Source organism: Hemiscyllium ocellatum, chromosome 36 (genome assembly GCF_020745735.1).
Source record: "Hemiscyllium ocellatum isolate sHemOce1 chromosome 36, sHemOce1.pat.X.cur, whole genome shotgun sequence".
NCBI classification, from domain to species: domain Eukaryota; kingdom Metazoa; phylum Chordata; class Chondrichthyes; order Orectolobiformes; family Hemiscylliidae; genus Hemiscyllium; species Hemiscyllium ocellatum.
The window spans coordinates 26,283,296-26,302,606 of NC_083436.1; the positions used below are offsets into that span (position 1 = coordinate 26,283,296).

The 19,311-nt window shown below is 40.3% G+C and overlaps 1 protein-coding gene across 2 annotated transcripts in view; it reads right to left on the reverse strand.

The window, feature by feature from the left end:
- Positions 1-9,162: 9,162 nt before the first annotated feature.
- Positions 9,163-19,311, reverse strand: part of jade1 (jade family PHD finger 1) — a 140,412-nt gene continuing 130,263 nt past the window's right edge. For both annotated transcript variants that reach the window (XM_060851774.1, XM_060851775.1), the window contains exon 11: positions 9,163-11,126. In XM_060851774.1, coding sequence (XP_060707757.1) covers positions 10,120-11,126 — 1,007 coding nt within the window. In that variant the 3' untranslated portion in view covers positions 9,163-10,119. The remainder of the gene's footprint in view (positions 11,127-19,311) is intronic.

The following is a 19,311-nucleotide window of genomic DNA, read 5'->3' on the forward strand; positions in this document are numbered from 1 at the left end:
ATAGACACATTCCCAATTTCTACACCTTAGCTGAAAAAAGTTTGGCTGGGGCTCCTATGTGGAATGATCTTATTTTTATTCTGGATTGAAAAATCTCAGATATTCTTACTGGATCAATCGAGTTGAAAAAGGTACTCAGTTTTGATTTGCTCCTCTCCACAACTTACTGCTTCTTTATCCACAATGATCAAGTCAGGAACATGATAGATGATCCTGTGTTCACCTGAGTGAATAAGACCCATGATAACACTCAGAAGCTTGACATCAGCCAAGCCTCAATATTCACCACCTCCAACGATGGCAGTACACTGTCTGCAGTACATTCAATCTAAGGCTGCATTGCAGAATGTCACCAGAAAGCTTATTTTGACCAGGTTTTCTATCCAAAAAAAAGACATGAGCAACAATGTTATGGAAAGATCATCATTACGTTCTGTAAAAGCACTACCGTTACCCCTCCGAGCCACACACCATCCTGACTTGGAAATATATTACTGTTCCTCCACTATCATGAGTCAACATCCTGGCATTCCCTTCCTAATGGCAGTGGGTCAACCCAAAGCATATTGACTGCAGTAGTTCAAGAAGGCAGCTCACTACCACCGTCTCGAGGGCAACTAGGAATGGGCAATAAATGCTGACCACCCCGCAACACCCACATCCCACGAGTGAGTAAAGAAAAGAATTGACATCTTATGTTCTCTATGACTCTTCAGTTCTCTCTACACAGCTCCTGCACAACGTGCCTCCTTTCTCCAGCATTCTCTCTTTAGATCATTAAAGTGGGTATCACCCTAAATAGAACACATTCCACTTACTTTATTGTCACTAGGTCAACTTTCCTGCCTCACACCAGTGTGAAAGCACCGTCATCACAAGAGCTGAATTGTTCTGGGCAACTTCCCACCTCCCTCAGGCTGATGAGATTGCACCCAAATGTGAACAAACAATTTTAAAAATTAGCCATGCTATCATAACCAGATTATTTTATTGCCTACAAGTGTTTGATGGAAGGAGCTTATCTTAATTTATTACCATTTAATACTAACCTTAAGAAAATATAATTAGAGTGGCAGTGAATAACAGTCAGAGAAAGGGAAGGAATTGTAAACAAATGGTCACAGTTTAATCAGCTGTTCTGAAAGCCATGTACTTTTATTTCTTTGACCATGGGAGGAGAAAAAGCTCTCAGGGAATATGCTGAGTATGTTCCTGAGCGCTGTCTAGCAATTCCTGGTTGAAATGCAAATATTTAGATACTGGGAGAAAACAGATTTGAGCTCAGCTGTGATGTCCCAGTCAACCAACCACTGGCCCTTCCTTTCCAAGCACTCACATGAGGCATAGTCCCGTGTGACAAGATGCAGAACCTTGTGTCCTTGGAAACTGTCCCGATACCTGGATCAAGTCCCAACCCTGTCAGTGGCTTATCGACAAGTGGCAACCTCTGGGAGACTGCCGATGCACAGGCCCAACCAGAGCCAACAACACTAAAGGTACGTCTACTAACCCCTCCACTCCACTGGGAGAGCTAGGCAATGCTGAGGCAGGTTGCAGACTATGACAGCACCCTTAAATGACAACACCCTTGGAAACCTGCTGAAGAATAAATCAAAAGGCCCCAAGCTCTTTGCACTTGTCCATACAGAGGGAGACCTCTCTGCAGAAAAAGTCATGGCTCAAGTTGTGGCCTTGGCATTGATGAAGTTCAGTTAACAGTCAGTGAGATTGGGGGAGGAGGGCAAGTGGCAGAACTGTTCATTTGTTCGTCTGCAAATTGGGTTGAGGAGGGCTGTTTGATGTCAGAGATTTCATATGTCTGCACATTAGACCTAAGTGGCTCCTCCATTAACAGTACCTGGTTGTCAGTCATTCAACTTTCAAACTGTGTTCCTGCTGTCAAAGTTACCTCTGCAGGGCCTGGGAAGATTCTTCACTGCCCAAGGGGCTGGTGGGTAATACTGTCAATAATTTTTATTCGAGTAGCTAACATCTGTAGCACATGTTGTTGAAAGTTGATGAGCTGCAAACAACTGTGACACATCAGGGAAGGGCATGAGTTAGCAGTGTTTCAGTCACACTCCAGAGATTAACTACCTCAAATTTGGTCAGGGATGGGATGGTGTGATTGAGCTTGGCAGGTAGAGGAATCCAGGAGGTAGTGCTGAAGGAACCTCTGCCTTTGTCTAACAAAGGTTTGAGATTCTTGCTCTGCGTGTGGACGAGAATGGGACTCGTAGGGAGGATGAGCAAACTGATCATAGCATTGCAGCAAGGAGAACCATTCAGGAGAGGGGAGAGAATTGTAGTTGCAATCAGGGATAGTATAAACAGGGATAGTATAAACACTGTTCTCTGTGGCCAGGATCGAGACTCTCAAAGACTGTGTATTGCCTGCCTGGACATCGGCACCAAGACTGGGAGAGCAGGGAGCTGTTCCACCTGAAGCAAACTGGGACCGGAATCCTAGCGAATCACATAACTAGGACTGTGAATAAGGCTTTAAACTAAATAGTAAGGGGTGTGTGTGTGTGTGAGAGGGGGGTGGGGGTGTAGGGAGTGGGATTCAGTTATATTCAAAATTATGGGAAAAGTCAAAGCAGGGGGAGCTCTCAGCAGAGGATATTATTGAGGATGAAATTGCAGAGAACTTGGAAGTGCATAAAATAAGGGTGAGTCAGCATGGCTTCATCAAAAAATGCCTAACAAATCGAGGGAATTCTTTGAGGAGGTAATGAGGAGAGCCAGCGGATGTGATCAATTTGGGATTTCCTGAAGCCTTACGGGAGGTCGCAAAACAAGAACAAGATGTTAGGGGCAAGGTACCGACATGGATAAAGGACTGGCTGACTGGGAGGAGGAAGAGACTGGGAGGAGGGGGATAAAGAGGTCTTTTTCAGCATGGCAGCTGGTGACTAATGGAATTCCACAGGGGGTTAGTGTAGGGGCTACAACTACTCAATGTTATACATTAGTGATCTGGACGAAGGAACTGAGGACATTGTTGCTAAATTGGCAGATGACACAAAGGTAGGTGAAGGGTCAGGTGGTGCTGAGGAAGCAGGGAGACTGCAGAAGGATGCAGACAGGAGAGTGGGTATAGAAGTGACAGATAGAATACAATAAATGAAAGTGAGAGTTCATGCACTTTAGTAGGTTAAATAGAGGGACAGATTTTTTTGAAGTGGGAAAAGGCTTTGGAAATCTGAATCACAAAGGAACATGGATATTAATTTATGGTTCTCTTTAAACTGCATTTGGAATACTGTGAACAGTCTTGGGCCCCGTGTCTAAGGGAGGATATACTGGCATTGGAGGGGTTCTACAGGAGGTTTACAAAAATGATCCCAGGAAGGAAGAGCTTGTCATATGAAGAACGGTTGAGAATCTGGGTCTGTACTCAATGGAGTTTAGAAGATGAGAAGGATTTAACTGAAACTTACAGAATACGGAGATCTGTATAGAGTGGACGTGGAGATATTTCCACTTCTAAGACAAACTAGGACCTGAGGGCACAGCCTCAGAATAAAAGGGACAACCTTTAAGACCATAGGAGGAATTTCTTCAGCCAGAGGATGGTGACTTTGTGGAACTCATTACCACAGAGGCTAATTCATTGATCATTTTTAAGATAGAGATAGATGGGTTCTTGTTTAGTAAGGGGATCAAAGGTTATGAGGAGAAAGTAAGAGAAACATATCAGCCGCGATTGAATGGCAAAATAGACAAAATAGGCCAATTCTGCTCCAATATCCTACAGTTTTCTGACTATCTCCCAAACTCACCAAAATATCAAAGTCCCAGAGCTGTACTGTACATTTACCATCATTTCCCCTGAGTTCTGAAGTAGTTACAGTAGATCAGGAGAATCTCTGTGAGAAAGTATCCTTAAAACAGGACACAAGTTATTTTAATGTACTTCAGAAATACAAAAACAGGAATGGATTGGTAATAGTGCAAACAACTATGTCAAGGTTGATCTTGACCTTCACAATTAATGCCATTGCAAGAGAACAATGAAAAGTACATACTGTAGAAAAACACACACACTACTGCACTCACCGACAAGACTAACATTTCTACTTCAAGCATATAGGTTTACCAATAGGTGGATACCATGTCATTACTGTTAATTGTCAATAAAATCCATTAGGTTCACTAATCTCCTTTAGGGAGGGAAATCTACCAGGACTAATGCTGAGATGGTATACACTTGATATTTTCTTTTGGGAGTGTGGGGTGGGGAGAAGAGAGTGGTTGTAGCTTGTAGTCATTAACACAAATATAACTGTCCATCCAGTTTATTTTTCAGATTTTCAGTATCTGCTGTATCTTGATTTTGTGCAAGATTTTTTTGAAACTGCTTTTGGGTTTTGAGAATTAGGTTCGAACAATAATTGTCTCAATTATAGATACACCAATAAATTACTGTGGATGCTGGAAATCTGCCTAGGTTACAGGGAGTGTGTTTGCAATCAGCTACAATCACACTGAAAGGTAGATCAGCCTTTGAGGGGCCAAATGGCTTACACCTATTTCTTATCACCTTTAAACATGATAATTCACATAAATTCTTGTACGAATTAATTCCACAATAACTTTGCTGACCAAATACCAGGCCAGAATTTGTCATCACCACCTTGTTAGTTACTACTGAAGTTTTTCTGCTCTATTATGAGTTTTTTGGAAACATCATCTTGATGCTGCTTCACTCATGATAGGCATTAAATGTCCTGAAGGTTCTAAACTTGCACAGCAGGGAAATGTGCTTAAAATGTTGCCACGAAAACTATAAGGACACTCAAAGTGACAAATGCTAACCATTGTCACATAACTGGAATCACAAATTCACTATTACAAATGGGAGGTCCCACTTGATCAGGCATCAGTTGCTGTTGGAGATTTCTGTCATATTTAAAATCCTTTTTGAAACCTGTTGCTTCCTGCTCAACTTCTTCCCTTTCTTTCTTTCTTTCTGTAACATATTTGTCACTGAATTCAAAATTTTCTTTTCATTTCCGTCTGAATTATTCAATCTTACTACTTAAGGAGCTACACAGTTACATGTCCTGGTCTCTTAGATTCCTGTTTCACTCGCTGCACTATTAATCAGCTCACACATTCAGCAATTTGCAGTGCAAACACTTCTAAAACCTGCTACACATGAAAAGTCCAGGATATCATAACTAAGCAGCTAAGGAAAAGTAAGATTTCCATGGACCTGTTGACAGTCTATTGCAACAACAAAGAACTTTCAAACATTGATTCAGTTTTAAATTAATTTCCCCATTGCTTGATCTGCATTCTCTAGACTCTTTCAATGCTTCGAGTGTTTTTAACAAGTCAAAGTATTCCCTAATTGAACATTCATTTTGTTTTTTCACCATCATTCCATCTATGCCACTCTTGATCTCAACCCAAAGGAATCACATGAAAAACCACCAGACCCATCTTCTGACCAATTGAGAAAAAGATAAAGATAACTTACTGGAGACCAAAGCAAATCCTCATATTACTGGCAGATCAATAACTGAAAGCCTGAAGTGTACCGGGTCATTAAGGGGAAAACAGGACTTAGGGATGGGGGCAGCCCTCTCAGCGTATTGTCCTGTTCCAGTATTCACTGAGATCATTGTGAAGCAACCTCAAGTCCCTACCCCTGCCTCGTGCCCAGTAATCTTTTTAAAAATCCTATCCGTCACAGACTTCAAATTAACTGATCCAGCATCATTGTATCAGCCGAAACATTCCTGAAGATCTGGCTCCTTTTAGACAATAACCTTCGATTGCCTAAGCAGTGGAAATAGTTCCACTAGCTCCTCCTATCTGTTCCCTTTATATTGTGAAAATTTCCATTTTACCACTACTTAACTATATAAATTCCAGGGATTCCACCTTCATTTATATAATCTCTCCTTTTTTAAACTTCTGTGTTAAAATAGCACTCCGGTAAATTACCTTGAACTCCCAAGGCAAACTATCCGCCCTAAAATCCACCCTACAGTTCAGCTGTAGTCTAACCAGGGCTTGGTTTTGCAGACACTTGATTTCCATCCCCTCATATTCTATTCGATGAAAGTTACCTTTCCATAAAACATCTTGATCACATTCTGTACATGTGCAGGACTTTTTAAAATGATTCATATACACGGACATCCACTTTTCACCATTTAGAAATTACCCCCCTTTAGGGTGAAAATGAACAATTTCACGATTGCCTAAGCTGCAATCCATTGGTACTCAAGTTAAACTGCCTTTAAACAGGGTTTCCAGGCAGTGGAGTGGCTGATGTTTAACATTCTGACCAATTGTCCTTTCTTGAAATCAACATGGAAAGATGCTGGGCAGAATGCATGATGGGATACTAATACAGTACAATACTACAATAACAAAATACGAATACAGCCTGTTCAATTTTACATCTCCTCCCCTGCCACCCAGCTCTCAGTCCAGGACTTGTTTCTTTTTCCAGTTCAACTTGTCTCAGGAAGCTCTTCACCTGGCTATAAAATATTCCCTATCAAAGTCATAAGTTTCTATAATTTTTAATTCTTAAAAAAATTAATTTAGCAAAGCAAGTTTGCAATCATCTTACAATTGTGTAAGTATCTATTGGAAATGGTACATTTAGGTCTGACCACAATGAGGAACCAAAATGTAGGCTGCAGATTTCTTTTAACTTTTTTTTAAAGCAGTCTAACTGTGTACTTGCTTGGACATCTTGTCCCATTGTTTGCTGAAGTCTCAGCAGTACTGAATTTTAAAGTATTTTTGCATTTATCTACACTGACAGTATGCACTCAGATTCACTCCTTTAACCCTTTACCCTTCAGCTTAATTAGGATTGTAACTCTTTAATACCTGCATGTCACATCTGGAAAGCAAAAACTTGGTCACGATAATTTTAACTTGAAAGAAACACACAAATCTCAAGATTTTTCATCGTAGTTTACTTTTACTAGGGGCAAGAAAACGAGCATATACATTTATTGCACGGCACAGAGTGGTACATATGTTCTGGAGTAGCTTAGTGCTTCACTTAGGTGAAAAGTAGGGCTTTGTATGCAGGAACTGGCAGCTTGCAATGCTTCATCCTAGAAAAGCAGATGCAACTAAACAGGGACAATGACATCAAGCAGACTTTTTATGGGTGATGAAAAAGCAGGTTGGTATTATGTAACTTAGCTAGAAAACAAAATCCCATTTGGTTTTGTCACTGGCTGGCTATGTGAACCATCTTTTAAAGAAAAGTAAAAAAATAATTTCTTGACATATTCAACATCACATGACTCCATGTATTTTCTAATAACACTGTCTTTAAAATATAAGGAATTAGATTTATCGCTATTATTAAAGTTTAATTAAAACATCTCATTCTTTATGAAAAATCCCAGATGCGTTAAGGAAGACAATGTTACAGTTTTTTTAATAATTCCTATACAGACCCACAATAAAGGCTAGTGCCCCTGTTGATTCCAGATGAGATTTAATTCTGAGAAACATTTGACAGATCAACGTACCATTATCATACTACTTGAGTAAACTCAACAATATCAAACACAAAAAAGGCACAATTCATCTAAATGTTTTCAACATTCACAGAACAGAATTTTCTCCTTCAAAAGTACTTTATAAATAGTTTACAAGAAAAATAAATACAGCAAAGAGTCAGGTAATTTAAAATAGTCATCTCTGTATAAATTTTATTTCTGCTTTTATTTCCATGCTCTTTATTAACTAAATGGACACCAGTTAAACTTTGCTAGGCACATGGTGAAAGGACTCCTGTGTACAACACCACACTGCAAAGTCTGTTCAGCAGGTCTGTACGGAACAATTGGACGCAGAATGTGTGAAAATTGTCCCTTTACATCACGTTTGTTTAAAACTATGTAAATGCATGCCAGTAGCAACTACACAGTAGCTCAACTAGCCTAATGTTAAACTACAGTACTGTATATATAAAATACTAAATCATAATTTAAGAATGATCTTGACAACTAAGCACGACTGGGTGAAATAAAGCTTTAACATAAAACTATCAGTCTAAGTTATGGTTCTTTAAACAAACCATTGGACTCAAACTATTAATCTACTGTCTATTTCTACCCAAAAAATTATTTATTACAGGTGTAAAACTTAGCAAGGCATAGAATTAGTGACTGTTCCTTTCTGTACAACACAATGTGAGGATACCTCCATGTTAAACACTGAGGACTAAGATGCTGCAAATTTTCAAGGAAGTTGCAGCTCTGAGATACATAAATACACCATGTCAAACATGTAGTGAAATACCTCCTTCCAACAATTTTTTTTTTACAAAAATTAATACAAAGCTATTGCACTGAATAAAGATTAGAAAAGGCCACTTAATAAAATTAAATATACTTATTCAATATTGATAGTGTCTACTTGAAATATTTTCTACTGCATTACAACCAATGAGCAGTAAATAAATTCAGTACAGTACATGCAACACTTTACATAGTAAAATTTCTGGAAAATTTTTAAACTTGCTTAAGATCTTTTCTAACAAATTTGTTACAGTCTGAAGACTTGGAATTTTAAACGCATTTTGCCCAAATTACTTAAAATGGCCATTTAACATTTTTTAAAAGTTACTAAGTCAAATACTTTTACATTTATTGGACAATAGAAACATGGCCAGTCTTAAATTTGGGAGGACAAACCCTTATATTATTCCGCCCTAAATCCCTGATCCCATCCAGACATGACTGAATTCTTCCCATAGTAGGAGTAACCCCAGTTAAGCCTCAATAGTACTCAAGCCCGAAAAGGAATGTCAAGGTTACTTATACAACAATTAGATTACAATTATTGTGACAGTGTGAGAAGTATTTACTGAAATTAATTCCTCTCTTTTTAGTGCTGATACTGCGCCTTCCTTCACTGGTCACGAGGTTTGACAAAGAATATAAACGATGTAGTCCACTGAAGCTATGTAGTTTATAAAGAGAACCACTGCAGAATTGTGGGAGGGTGAACTAAAATTGCTGAATTGGAAATGGTAGAGTTCTAAGATACCAAAGAAGATAAGCAATGGGGAAAAATTAAATCCTGAAACATTTACAGTTTCCCAACAGCTCCAATATTCTGTAAATTCAATCTAACTAAAATCAAAGTTCTGGAATGAGACAGTAGAATCTGAGGGAACAACTTAAAATCAAAGTAATGGATACATGCGATAAACAAACTGTTTCTTTACAAAGTTATAGTTTGCGTGGTCTGATGAAGTATTGCACACTTAGCAAATGTTTCACTCAAATCGTACAGGAACAATGCAGAAAGACATCAAAATTCCCCGCAGCAAATCTCCACTTTTGTTCAGATGCCAGGAATACTTGGCCAGCCACTCCTGCTCAGTTACTGTATCACTGCCAGCATTCATAGACTACAAGGAATTCCTTCCTTTCTGCAGCTGCTGTATATTTCAACTCTCATTGTTTCCATGCTTAACTTACTGTGCTTCTGTCCAAGTTTACAGATCAGCTGTAGATCTTGAAAGCAAAGAACACTGACATGTTCACGTGTGAAAATCTACCACTGATGTGCACCAAATTTTGAGAACTTGAGAAACAAACCATAATTTGTCCCACTTAGAAATTTAGAACTTGCTGCTTTTGTTTTATGATCATTTATTAGTCCAAAGTGCTAGAGAAAGTCCAGTCAACCAATTATACAACCAGTCATACTAAAAGGTATTCTTCATTTTTTAAAAGTCAAAAAATGTTGACTGTTAACTTAGTTAATTGGTAGGATGCTTAGCAAACGTGATAATTTTTTAATCAGCTTTTTATTCAGTGTCTACGCTTTAAGTTATTCTTACAGTTTGGTTACTTTTCTGATTCAGTATACCTGGCAGAAGGACTACCTGAAGGTTTGATTGATTTATAGGGCAGATTGTAGATGACAAAACTGTAGCATTTAACTTAAACACAAGTGCATTAATACAAACATTCCTTGATGGGAAGCGTCCATGGGTTTCAATTACTTAATCTGAAGAAATATAAAATCACAACAAGGCATTTCATTCAAACATGGTCAGGATTGGAGATGGATACAGGCAGTCAGGGCTCTTGGCTGCCTCTCTTCTGTGGATCAAGAGGCCAGAATACTTCTTCGAATAATGTCTGCCCCATACCTCCTGTTCACCATTGCACTGCTTGAACTTAGCCGCTGTGGCTTGCAATTATCTGTCGACTCGGTCTCTGAGTCGCTCATTTCAGCATCAGGGCTGTAGCCGTCATTCTCGGGGTCCGGCAGCAACCTCACCTTTAGCTTCTCTTTGGGGGAGGCTCTTTGCGCTCTCAGCTGCTGGTACTTTGTAGATTCTGAGTTCTGCCTGCAGGCCTCTGGTCTCTCCTCGTGCTGCTTCTTTTCTCCCTTCTTTGGGATTTTGAACCCACCCCAGTTCTTCACTGGACTGGGAGGTGTTGTAGGCACTTTGGCTGCAGGGCGGCCAGCAGGGACAGCTGGTTGAGCGCAAGCTGCCTTGGCCAAGGTACCGTTACACTTGGAGTGCAAGTGGCTGCCATCCCCAGACAACCTGTGGATGCTAACCGAGGACACTTTACACACAGGTGCACACAGAGCCCGCTTGTTGTCAGAATGTCGCAGGGTTAACTCTGCAGGCAAGTAGGATTTGTCCCGCTTTAAACACACTCTTTCCCTCAATTCTGATTTACTTCCCGAACTACGCCCGCTGCTGTCAGTTTTCTTCCTGTGGTCGGGTGCAGCCTGGCCATTATTCCTCTCTCGGCCATTAGCCCGTGACTCAGCACGAACCTTAGCGCAGGCTGGAAGAATACTCTTTATGTTATAGCCTTCCTTGGCATTGTGCAGGCTCGCCACATTTTTGCACTCACTGGATCGGTTCGACTGTTTCAACAAGCTCTGACTCGCAGGATCAGGGCGACTTTGCGGTCGGCCACTCAGGTGAGAGCCCTTTTCCCGCCAGACCTTGTTCTGGTGGTTGTCCTGGTACTGAGCCGTCTCCAGCTCTCTGTTCGACTTCCATTGCAAACACCCCGTTTTGGAAACTGGGTGGGATTGTGCCAGACAACCGAGGAATAAGCTACCTTCCGACGGGAATGCTGAAGGCACACCTGCAAACAAAACACACAATTTAAATTGCACCATGCTCTCAGAGTTCTGATTTCACATCTCTTAACATGGAGTCAGAAAGTATCATTCAAGATTCCACTGAAACGCATGCAGAATAAATCGAGCAATTGGCTCCTTTGCAATCTGGAGAAACAGATACGGACATGTTCCCATCCCAACCCTCCAGAATGAGCCAGAAATTACTATACATTTCAGACTTAACATGTGTTCTCTTTTCAAATTTTTCCCATTTTACGTTTCCACAAGAATTTCAAAGAAAAGTCATTTTGGATTTGAAATGTTAGCTGTGTTTTTCTCTCTCAACAAACGCTGTTGGATTAGAGTTCTCAGCACTTGCTGATTTTAATAATTTCGCAAATTGTTCAAATACAGGTTGTTTTACAATAAAGCAACAGTTGTGTCCCTCTGCAACCTCATGCTATGGAACAGCGTGCTATGGAAAGCCACTATAGAAAATAGTGTTGTAAAAAATTGCTAACAGAAAATCATTATATCAGTTCAATAGAAAGTTTGCATTATCCAAACAACGTTCACAGTTCATCATCACATTATAGCTAATTCACGTGTTATAGCAGAATGACCTGTAGCACTTCCACCCAAACGCATTCAATTTAAAACTAGAACTTAATATTGAGACCAACAATTAATTATTAGAGACAGCACTCTACATATTCTGTTAAAACAATGTGCAGTTCCAAAATCTGGCCCAGATAATATTATTCATATTGGTAATGGATATATTTTAATTTTGGTTTCCCCTGTAGTCAGTCTATCATCTTAGCCAACAGAATGATGAGGCAGCTCTCAAATGGCCTCAGCACGCATTAAAACACATTCCTGTTCATCCAGCAGGAGGTTTATGAGTGGTGCTGAAAAAAGACGGCTAGTTTCTCATCCCTATGCTCCACCAAACACTGCGGTCATTATTACACTCCTGTTTATAAATCCTTGCGCAGAATTGGCTGCAGTTCCGTCATCCAGTGACTACATTTTAAATATATCGAATTGGCTGCAAGCACTTTGAATGTCGCAAGGTTGTCAAAGACATGATATAGATTCAGGAGGGCGTGAAGTCACCTGATCAGCTTCACATCCAACCCTCTCCACCCTTTAACTAATAAAAACTCACTTTAGCTGCCTGAGGTGATCAGCAAAGTTGTATTTAAGCTATACATTTATGAGGGAGAGAGGAATGAAGTGTAAGTTGATAGTCTGAGGTGAAGTTAAGGGAAAAGTAAACACTGATATGGCACTAAGTGACCTGCTTCTGTGCTGAAAACTTCTGCACAAGTTTTCTGTTCTTCCCTCCCTCATGCCCTTTCAATTTTTTTTTCAATTTGCTTCCTTATAGGTATTTATGAATTCTGCTCCATTTAGTATTTCTGATGGGATAAATCGTTCAGCAGCGCCCTTTCTTAATCTGACTCTTTATTCTTGTTGTCACAATCTTGAATCTTTGCTCTTGTTGACCATTCATGGATCAACAGAATTTGTTTGTACACATTTATAACAGAATGCTTCATAAAGTTGAACACACTAGCAGTCAGATTATACTTATGCCATCATAACATGAAAACTAACCCATTTAAAGATACTCAGGTACAGGTAAACCATGAAATTTCACATGAACACATTAAACAGTCAGACAGTAAAATCACTCTGCATCAGCTCAAAGCAGAAATTTACATACTAAATTTGAAAAAGCAACACTTTGGACTCAAAGAGACTGACTACATTTATCTACAAATATATTCTGGTCCTGAAGGAACATCTTGACATCATGCCTTTGATTAGCACCTGGCTCAAGACTGACAGCACAAGTGATAACCCACGAGGCTTAATTCAAACCAACTTCCCGTCCAGGCCACAGGACTCTTGTTGCCACACCCCCATCTCAATCTTTACCATTGTTCTACCAGTTTTACCATCTCCTTTAGGGTTCTCCATCTGTCACATTCTCTTTTACATCAGTCAGCATTCCCAGGAAGCCTTGTTCCTCTCTGGATGTCAGCATTTGTACTTTGTGATTTTGGTTCCAATGTCCATTTGGATCCAGCTAACCCTATCTCTAGTGTTGTTCTTGGTTTGCTCACTGGTTTCCTCAAACAGATGTTCTCCTAACCACATCCCCTCGCCAATCCTGAAATCACTCCTGGCTTCCAAAACCATCATCTTTGTCATCAATGACACACTCAATGACCACTTCCTTATCTCCACTCCACCTCACAGATCAACACTGTCGTCTTCTTCTGCTTTCAAAAATCTTTCCAACCGTGCCTTTAATTCCCAAACAGCATCCTAGTTTTCACAGAAGCCCTGTATCTATGATTACCTTATTGACCTTGTTGCAAAAAACTCCCAGATGTCTTTCTTCATCTGAGGATTAGGTATAATTATTGTGGTGACCTACCGGATACCAGAAGATAATGTTAAGCGTCTTTTATTTAAGCACAGCAAAGAATGAGGTTATGTTTCCAACTGTTGCATATTCAACAAAGACATGCTGGAAAACACAATGCCATTCACACTGAGGCCTGGATTTTCAACCTTGAGACAGACAACAGGGAGGGAATGTTCCTAATTTGACTCATATGCTGCATTAAGGAAAAATGCAAATACAAATGGCATCTTCGTTGGCAGGGGAAAGGGATAGGTAGCAAATGGGTCCATCTAAGCCAGGAAGCACATCAAAGGCAGCCATGGCACTGTTTAAAAAGGTCCACCTCATTGCTGTGGGACTTTGTATAGCTAACACAAACTGTTAGAGATCTCCAGTCCTCATCCCAAAAGACAACCTATGCCCTACACATGACATGTAATCCACCCCCAACACATTTCCTGTGGCCGTCATATCAATGCACGTTCGTGCACAACACATTGTATTGAAACAAAGAACCGTGTAGTGGCAATAGTATGAATAAAAAGTTTTCAAAAAAAAGGCAGCTCTGATTTCCCACTTTCTGCAACTAGTTAAAGTGTCAAGCGTCCAGAGGCCTGAAATTATAACTCACAAAAAGTGAAAGAACTTGAAGCCTCTTAACCTTGTGAAAGATCAACAGTGTGCAATTGACTGCATAGACCAGAAAGCCCCAACTGTCAATACTATTTTTTTTCCCCTGTGACTCAGGTATTTCAACACCCTTTTCACACAGTGGGGTAGGAAGGTAGATGGATGATCGGGGGGGGGGGCAACAGTGAGGCAACGAAGAGCATGAGTAGGTCTTATGAGCTTTACCTCAGAAGCATTGTGAACCATGAGGGGTTGTTTTGAAAGTTGTGTAAACTACATGTCCTTTAAGAGCTGACATGACTTCAGCTAAATTGCTGAGCGGTAGGCAATGCTTCTTCTGCAATTTAGCTAGCCAATCTGGGAATTCAGGATACAAATGCGCAACCTAAACCAACTCTTAAAAAGCCCTGATGAAATCAGAAACCTTGAGAATTGGGGTGGGGCATCACTGAATCAGGAGATGGCTTGCCATTTTTACAAAGGTTCCCAGGTCAACCTGACTTGGAAAAACTCTAGGCCTATGACTGCGATCTCAATAGTGTGCAACATTTCACACTGTAAATCTACACGTACATAAATAACCAAATAAGATTTTAGTAGTCTACTGAAATAATGCAAATAAAAGGGCTCTATTGACAGGAAATACTCAAGTGTGACTGATTTATCTCGTTAGGCAACAGAAAAACAAGCTGGCGTTTGAGTACTGAACACTGAGATAGTGAGCTCTTGATTCGACAAAATTAATGCACGAGTGCAGAGCAGTTCTGATCAAGTAATACAGCAACATAAAACAGACCAGAAAGAACTGGTATTTGGAAGTTGCCCAATAAAACAATTTATCATGATTGACCCTAATCTGTGTCCCCTAAAAATAAATGTACTAACAGTAATCAGTGATGCACATTAACAACAGCAACTCAACAATATCAATACAGCTTAAAATCCTGATGTACTGTGGCTTCGGAATTTGGGCATTCACTTTTTATTTCCTTTTATAAAATGTGCAAAGATTATTATCAAAGCTTGTAGCACTTATTATGAGCAATGATCAATAGTGGTTTCTCTATAATAGGTAGAGGGCTGCATACAGCTCGGAGGGAGAAAGTGCAGACTGCAGATGCTGAAATCCTGTTCCTCGGATGCTGCCTGACCTGCTGTGCTTTTCCAGCACCACACTCTGTACACAGCTCTGGTCATCATACTACAGGAAGCATGTGATCACACTGGAATGATAGGATCCCTACAGTGTGGAAGCAGGCCATTCGGCCCATCAAGACCACATCAATTCTCTAAACAGCATCCCACCCGGACCAACACCCCTACCTACCCCTATAACCCTGCATTTCTCCTAACTAGCATTTCACATCTCTGGACACTACAAACAATTTATTTTGGCCAATCCACCCTAATCTTTGGACTGTGGGAGGAAACCAGAGCAGCCAGAGAAAACCCAGGCTGACATGGGAGAATGCGCAAACTCCATACTCAGTTGCTCAAGGGCAGAATCAAACCCAGGTCCCTCATGCTATGAGGCAGCAGTGCTAACTATGAGCTATCATGCTGAGCCCCTGCACCTCCTGCCTACCCCCAACCCAAGAAAGGGTACAGCAGGAGATTTACAAGGATGCCATCAGGAGTGGAGAACTTCAGATATAAAGGAAAAACTGGATAGGCTGGTGTTGTTTTCTCTGGCAAAGAGAAAGCTGAGAAAAGATTGAACTAAATTGAACAAAATCATGAGGAGCTGAGACAGAGTGAACAGGAAGAACCTGTTTTCCTCAGCAGAGAGTTCAATAACCAAGGGAGCAAGTAATCAGCTGAAGGATTAGAGGAAGAGTTTAGAATAACCCCAGAGGCTTCAATGGAGCTGGAATTCAGTGCCTGGAAGTGCTAGAGGCAAAAACATTCACCTGATTGAAAAACACACAAGTATGCACTGGAAATGCTATTTCTTACAGGCCACGGATCTAGAGGTGGAAGGTGGTATTCAACTGTGTTGCCGTTTCTTCCAGTCAGTGGACACAATGGGCCACTGACCTGCTTCTGTACTGTAAATGTATTCTAATTTTATTTATAAACTGATTTCAGAAACTTTTTTAAAAAAAAATACAGCAGGCTAAACAAAACTAGCTCAAATCCCAGTTGTCTGTAATCCCTTCTGAATGGAGTCAAGAGGAAGTGTTAAGCCCCAGATGCTTATCTGTATTCGAGTTGTTAAGCGAGTGATCTTGTAGAGCGCTTGAGTTCTGAAACAGGAAAAGCAATTCTTTTGAGTCCAGCTTAACTGTGGCAAGGAGGTTAGATCCTGCATTATTAAAGGCTGGAGAGGAGCCAACATCAATGCCCTGACTATAACCTTCTCCCAAGGATTAGCAGTGGTAGAAAGAAATGCAAGAAAAACTGAATAAACCAATTCCCATAACACATCTCCACTTATTTATAGGGGTCTGAAAATATCAGATTCTTCGCTTAAAGATTTTCCCTTTTAATTCCTGCTCCAAGTCCAATATATGCCACAGTTAATCCCAAGTAAAAATCAATGCCATGAGTTTTGGCCGATAAGTGTAATTGCTCACATATCTCAGGTCAAAGTAAACCTCAATATCCCAGTCCATTAATTTCAGAAACTAAGTATTCTGGATCCGTAAATGATTCAATTGTAAATGCATCGAAACTAGAATGAGTACTAATACACAACTGTTTAATATGCATACACATTAAAGTAACATTTCTATTTATTCAAATGATTCAAGCAATGACATTATGGATGATAATTAATCTGCTTTCTTTAGTGCTGTTGGTTCCATTATAATGGTTTATTCTTGTATTTTAATAAAACCCAAATAAAACACATATTAGCTTGGATGACACAGTGGTTAGCACTGCTACCTCACAACATCAGGGACCCGGGTTCAATTCCCGCCCTGGGTGACTGTCTGCGTTGAGTTCACACATTCTCCCCATGTCTGCGTGGGTTTCCTCTCATAGTCCAGAGTCTGCAGGTTAGTTGGATTTGTCATGGGAAATGTGGGGTTACAGGAATAGGATAAGGGGGTTGGGTCTGGGCAGGATGCTCTTTGGAGGATCAGTGTGGATCCAGTGGACTGAATGGCCACACACTGTAGGGATTCTATGATTCCCACACACTGTAGGGATTCTATGATTCCCTACATCACCTGTAGAAAAATTGTTCTCCAAAAACTGTACTCCACAAATAAATTCGCATACAAGTATATAAAGAAAATAATGTTTGGTCATGAATATTATTCGTTAAAGTCTTCGAAGACTGCAAAAAGAGTCCAGATGAAAGCCAAATTGCCGTTGATTGTTTACATTTTTTAAAATTTAAAACTTCACTCAGATTTTGTCCTCTTTTGGAGGAGTGAGAGTAATGTGGGGAAGGGATAATGGAGAAGAGGCGTTATGCTTTTAAGAACACTAACTCAGCACTCAGCAACAAAACAGGCTGTTCGAAAAAGTTGGTTATCACAGATTTGTGGTCCTCATCAAAGAGCAATAAGGGATGTTACGACTCAATAAGAGCTGATACCAAGGGAATTAAGGAATAATGTCGAAAAGTGTGGTGCTGGAGTAGCACAGCAGGTCTGGCAGCATCCGAGGAGCAGCAGAGTCGATGCTTTGGACATAAGCCCTTCATCAGGAATAGTGCAGAGGAATGATTGGTTGTGTTAAATGGTACAGCAGGCTAGAAGGGCAAAATGGCTTCTTTTTTACTGCTGTCACTTACATTCAACCTGACCTTAATTGATAATGTACTTTAATGGTAACCCCATTTATAATTCAACTGCTACTTACAATAATAAACAGTATCTCCTCTTGTATTTGCATATCCCTATGGTGCTTTAGGTTAGAGACACCCATTTGTTATTTGTTTCTTTAAAGATCACAGTTGAACTGTAAGAATCTGATTGGTGGAGTTACTGGTGTAAAACCGGAGGGTGAAGTAGCAGCTCAAAAACGAAGCTGAATAATGGACGTCAGTTGCACGTCTTAGTAGAAATTAGTTGATAAATAAAAATGTCAAATATTTCAACATTCTTATTCTTTGTTTGCTTTTCTGAGTGGGCAATTGCCTTACTTGATGGTTACCCAACTGTTTTTCAATCAGCAAATCAAATTTAAGGCAGGTTGCCTGGTCATCATATTAGTTTAAAGCTGGACACAACAGTGCTTTACAAAGTCAAATCACTCCTCAACTCACTAAATAATAATAACATGTAATGTATATTCTAAGTATTAACACTGTACTTATTCAATAATTTTCACAATTCATCTTCCAAATGTATGATCTGTTTGCTGGGGTATATTCTTTTTCCAGGTGGTCATACAATAACTGAACCTGTTGCAAGTAACACTCCAAACACAATGACAGACAGTGAACATGTTTACTAAGAGTCTAACCAACTCCTCTTGTCATTCAATTACATTACTATCACTGAACCTTTTCTATCAATATCATCACTCACCACTGACCTCAAACTCAACTGGACCAGCCCTAAGGGGTCAGAGTCTGGGCATTTCGCAGCAGTTTACACAGCTTCTGACTTTCCAAAACTTTTACAGCTCCTACAAAATTAGCCACCGATGAAATACTCCCCACTTGCCTGTTAGGGTGTGACTCCAACAACATTCAAGAAACTCAACACCATCTAGGGCAAAGGCAGGGTGGGATCCCACATGAACTGTACCCCATCCAGCACTTTACGTCCACCACCACTGGCATACCATGGCTGCAAGATGCACTGCTACAACTCACCAAGACTTCTTCGCCAGCCCACGATTCCCATCCCTGGAAGGCCAAGGGCAGCTGGTACACTGGAATACCACTAGCTCCAACTCTCTCTCCATGTAAGACACTGTCCTGACTTGGAAGACACCACTGTCCTTCTAATTCACTTCCTGAAAAGCACTGAGAAAGCAGCTTCGCTAAACAACCTACTGCAGTTCAAAACGTTGGAGATATCCAAAGGAGGGGCAATTAAGAATGTTCAATAAATGCTTTCCTCAGTGAACCCCTCATCTTGTGAGTAGCCCAAAAGTCATTATACTATGGTGCTGCCCTAAGCTGTGGATACTATGGCTACCATAAACAATGTCCACTTATTGCTTGCCTCTGCTTATTCTTCGGATGATGC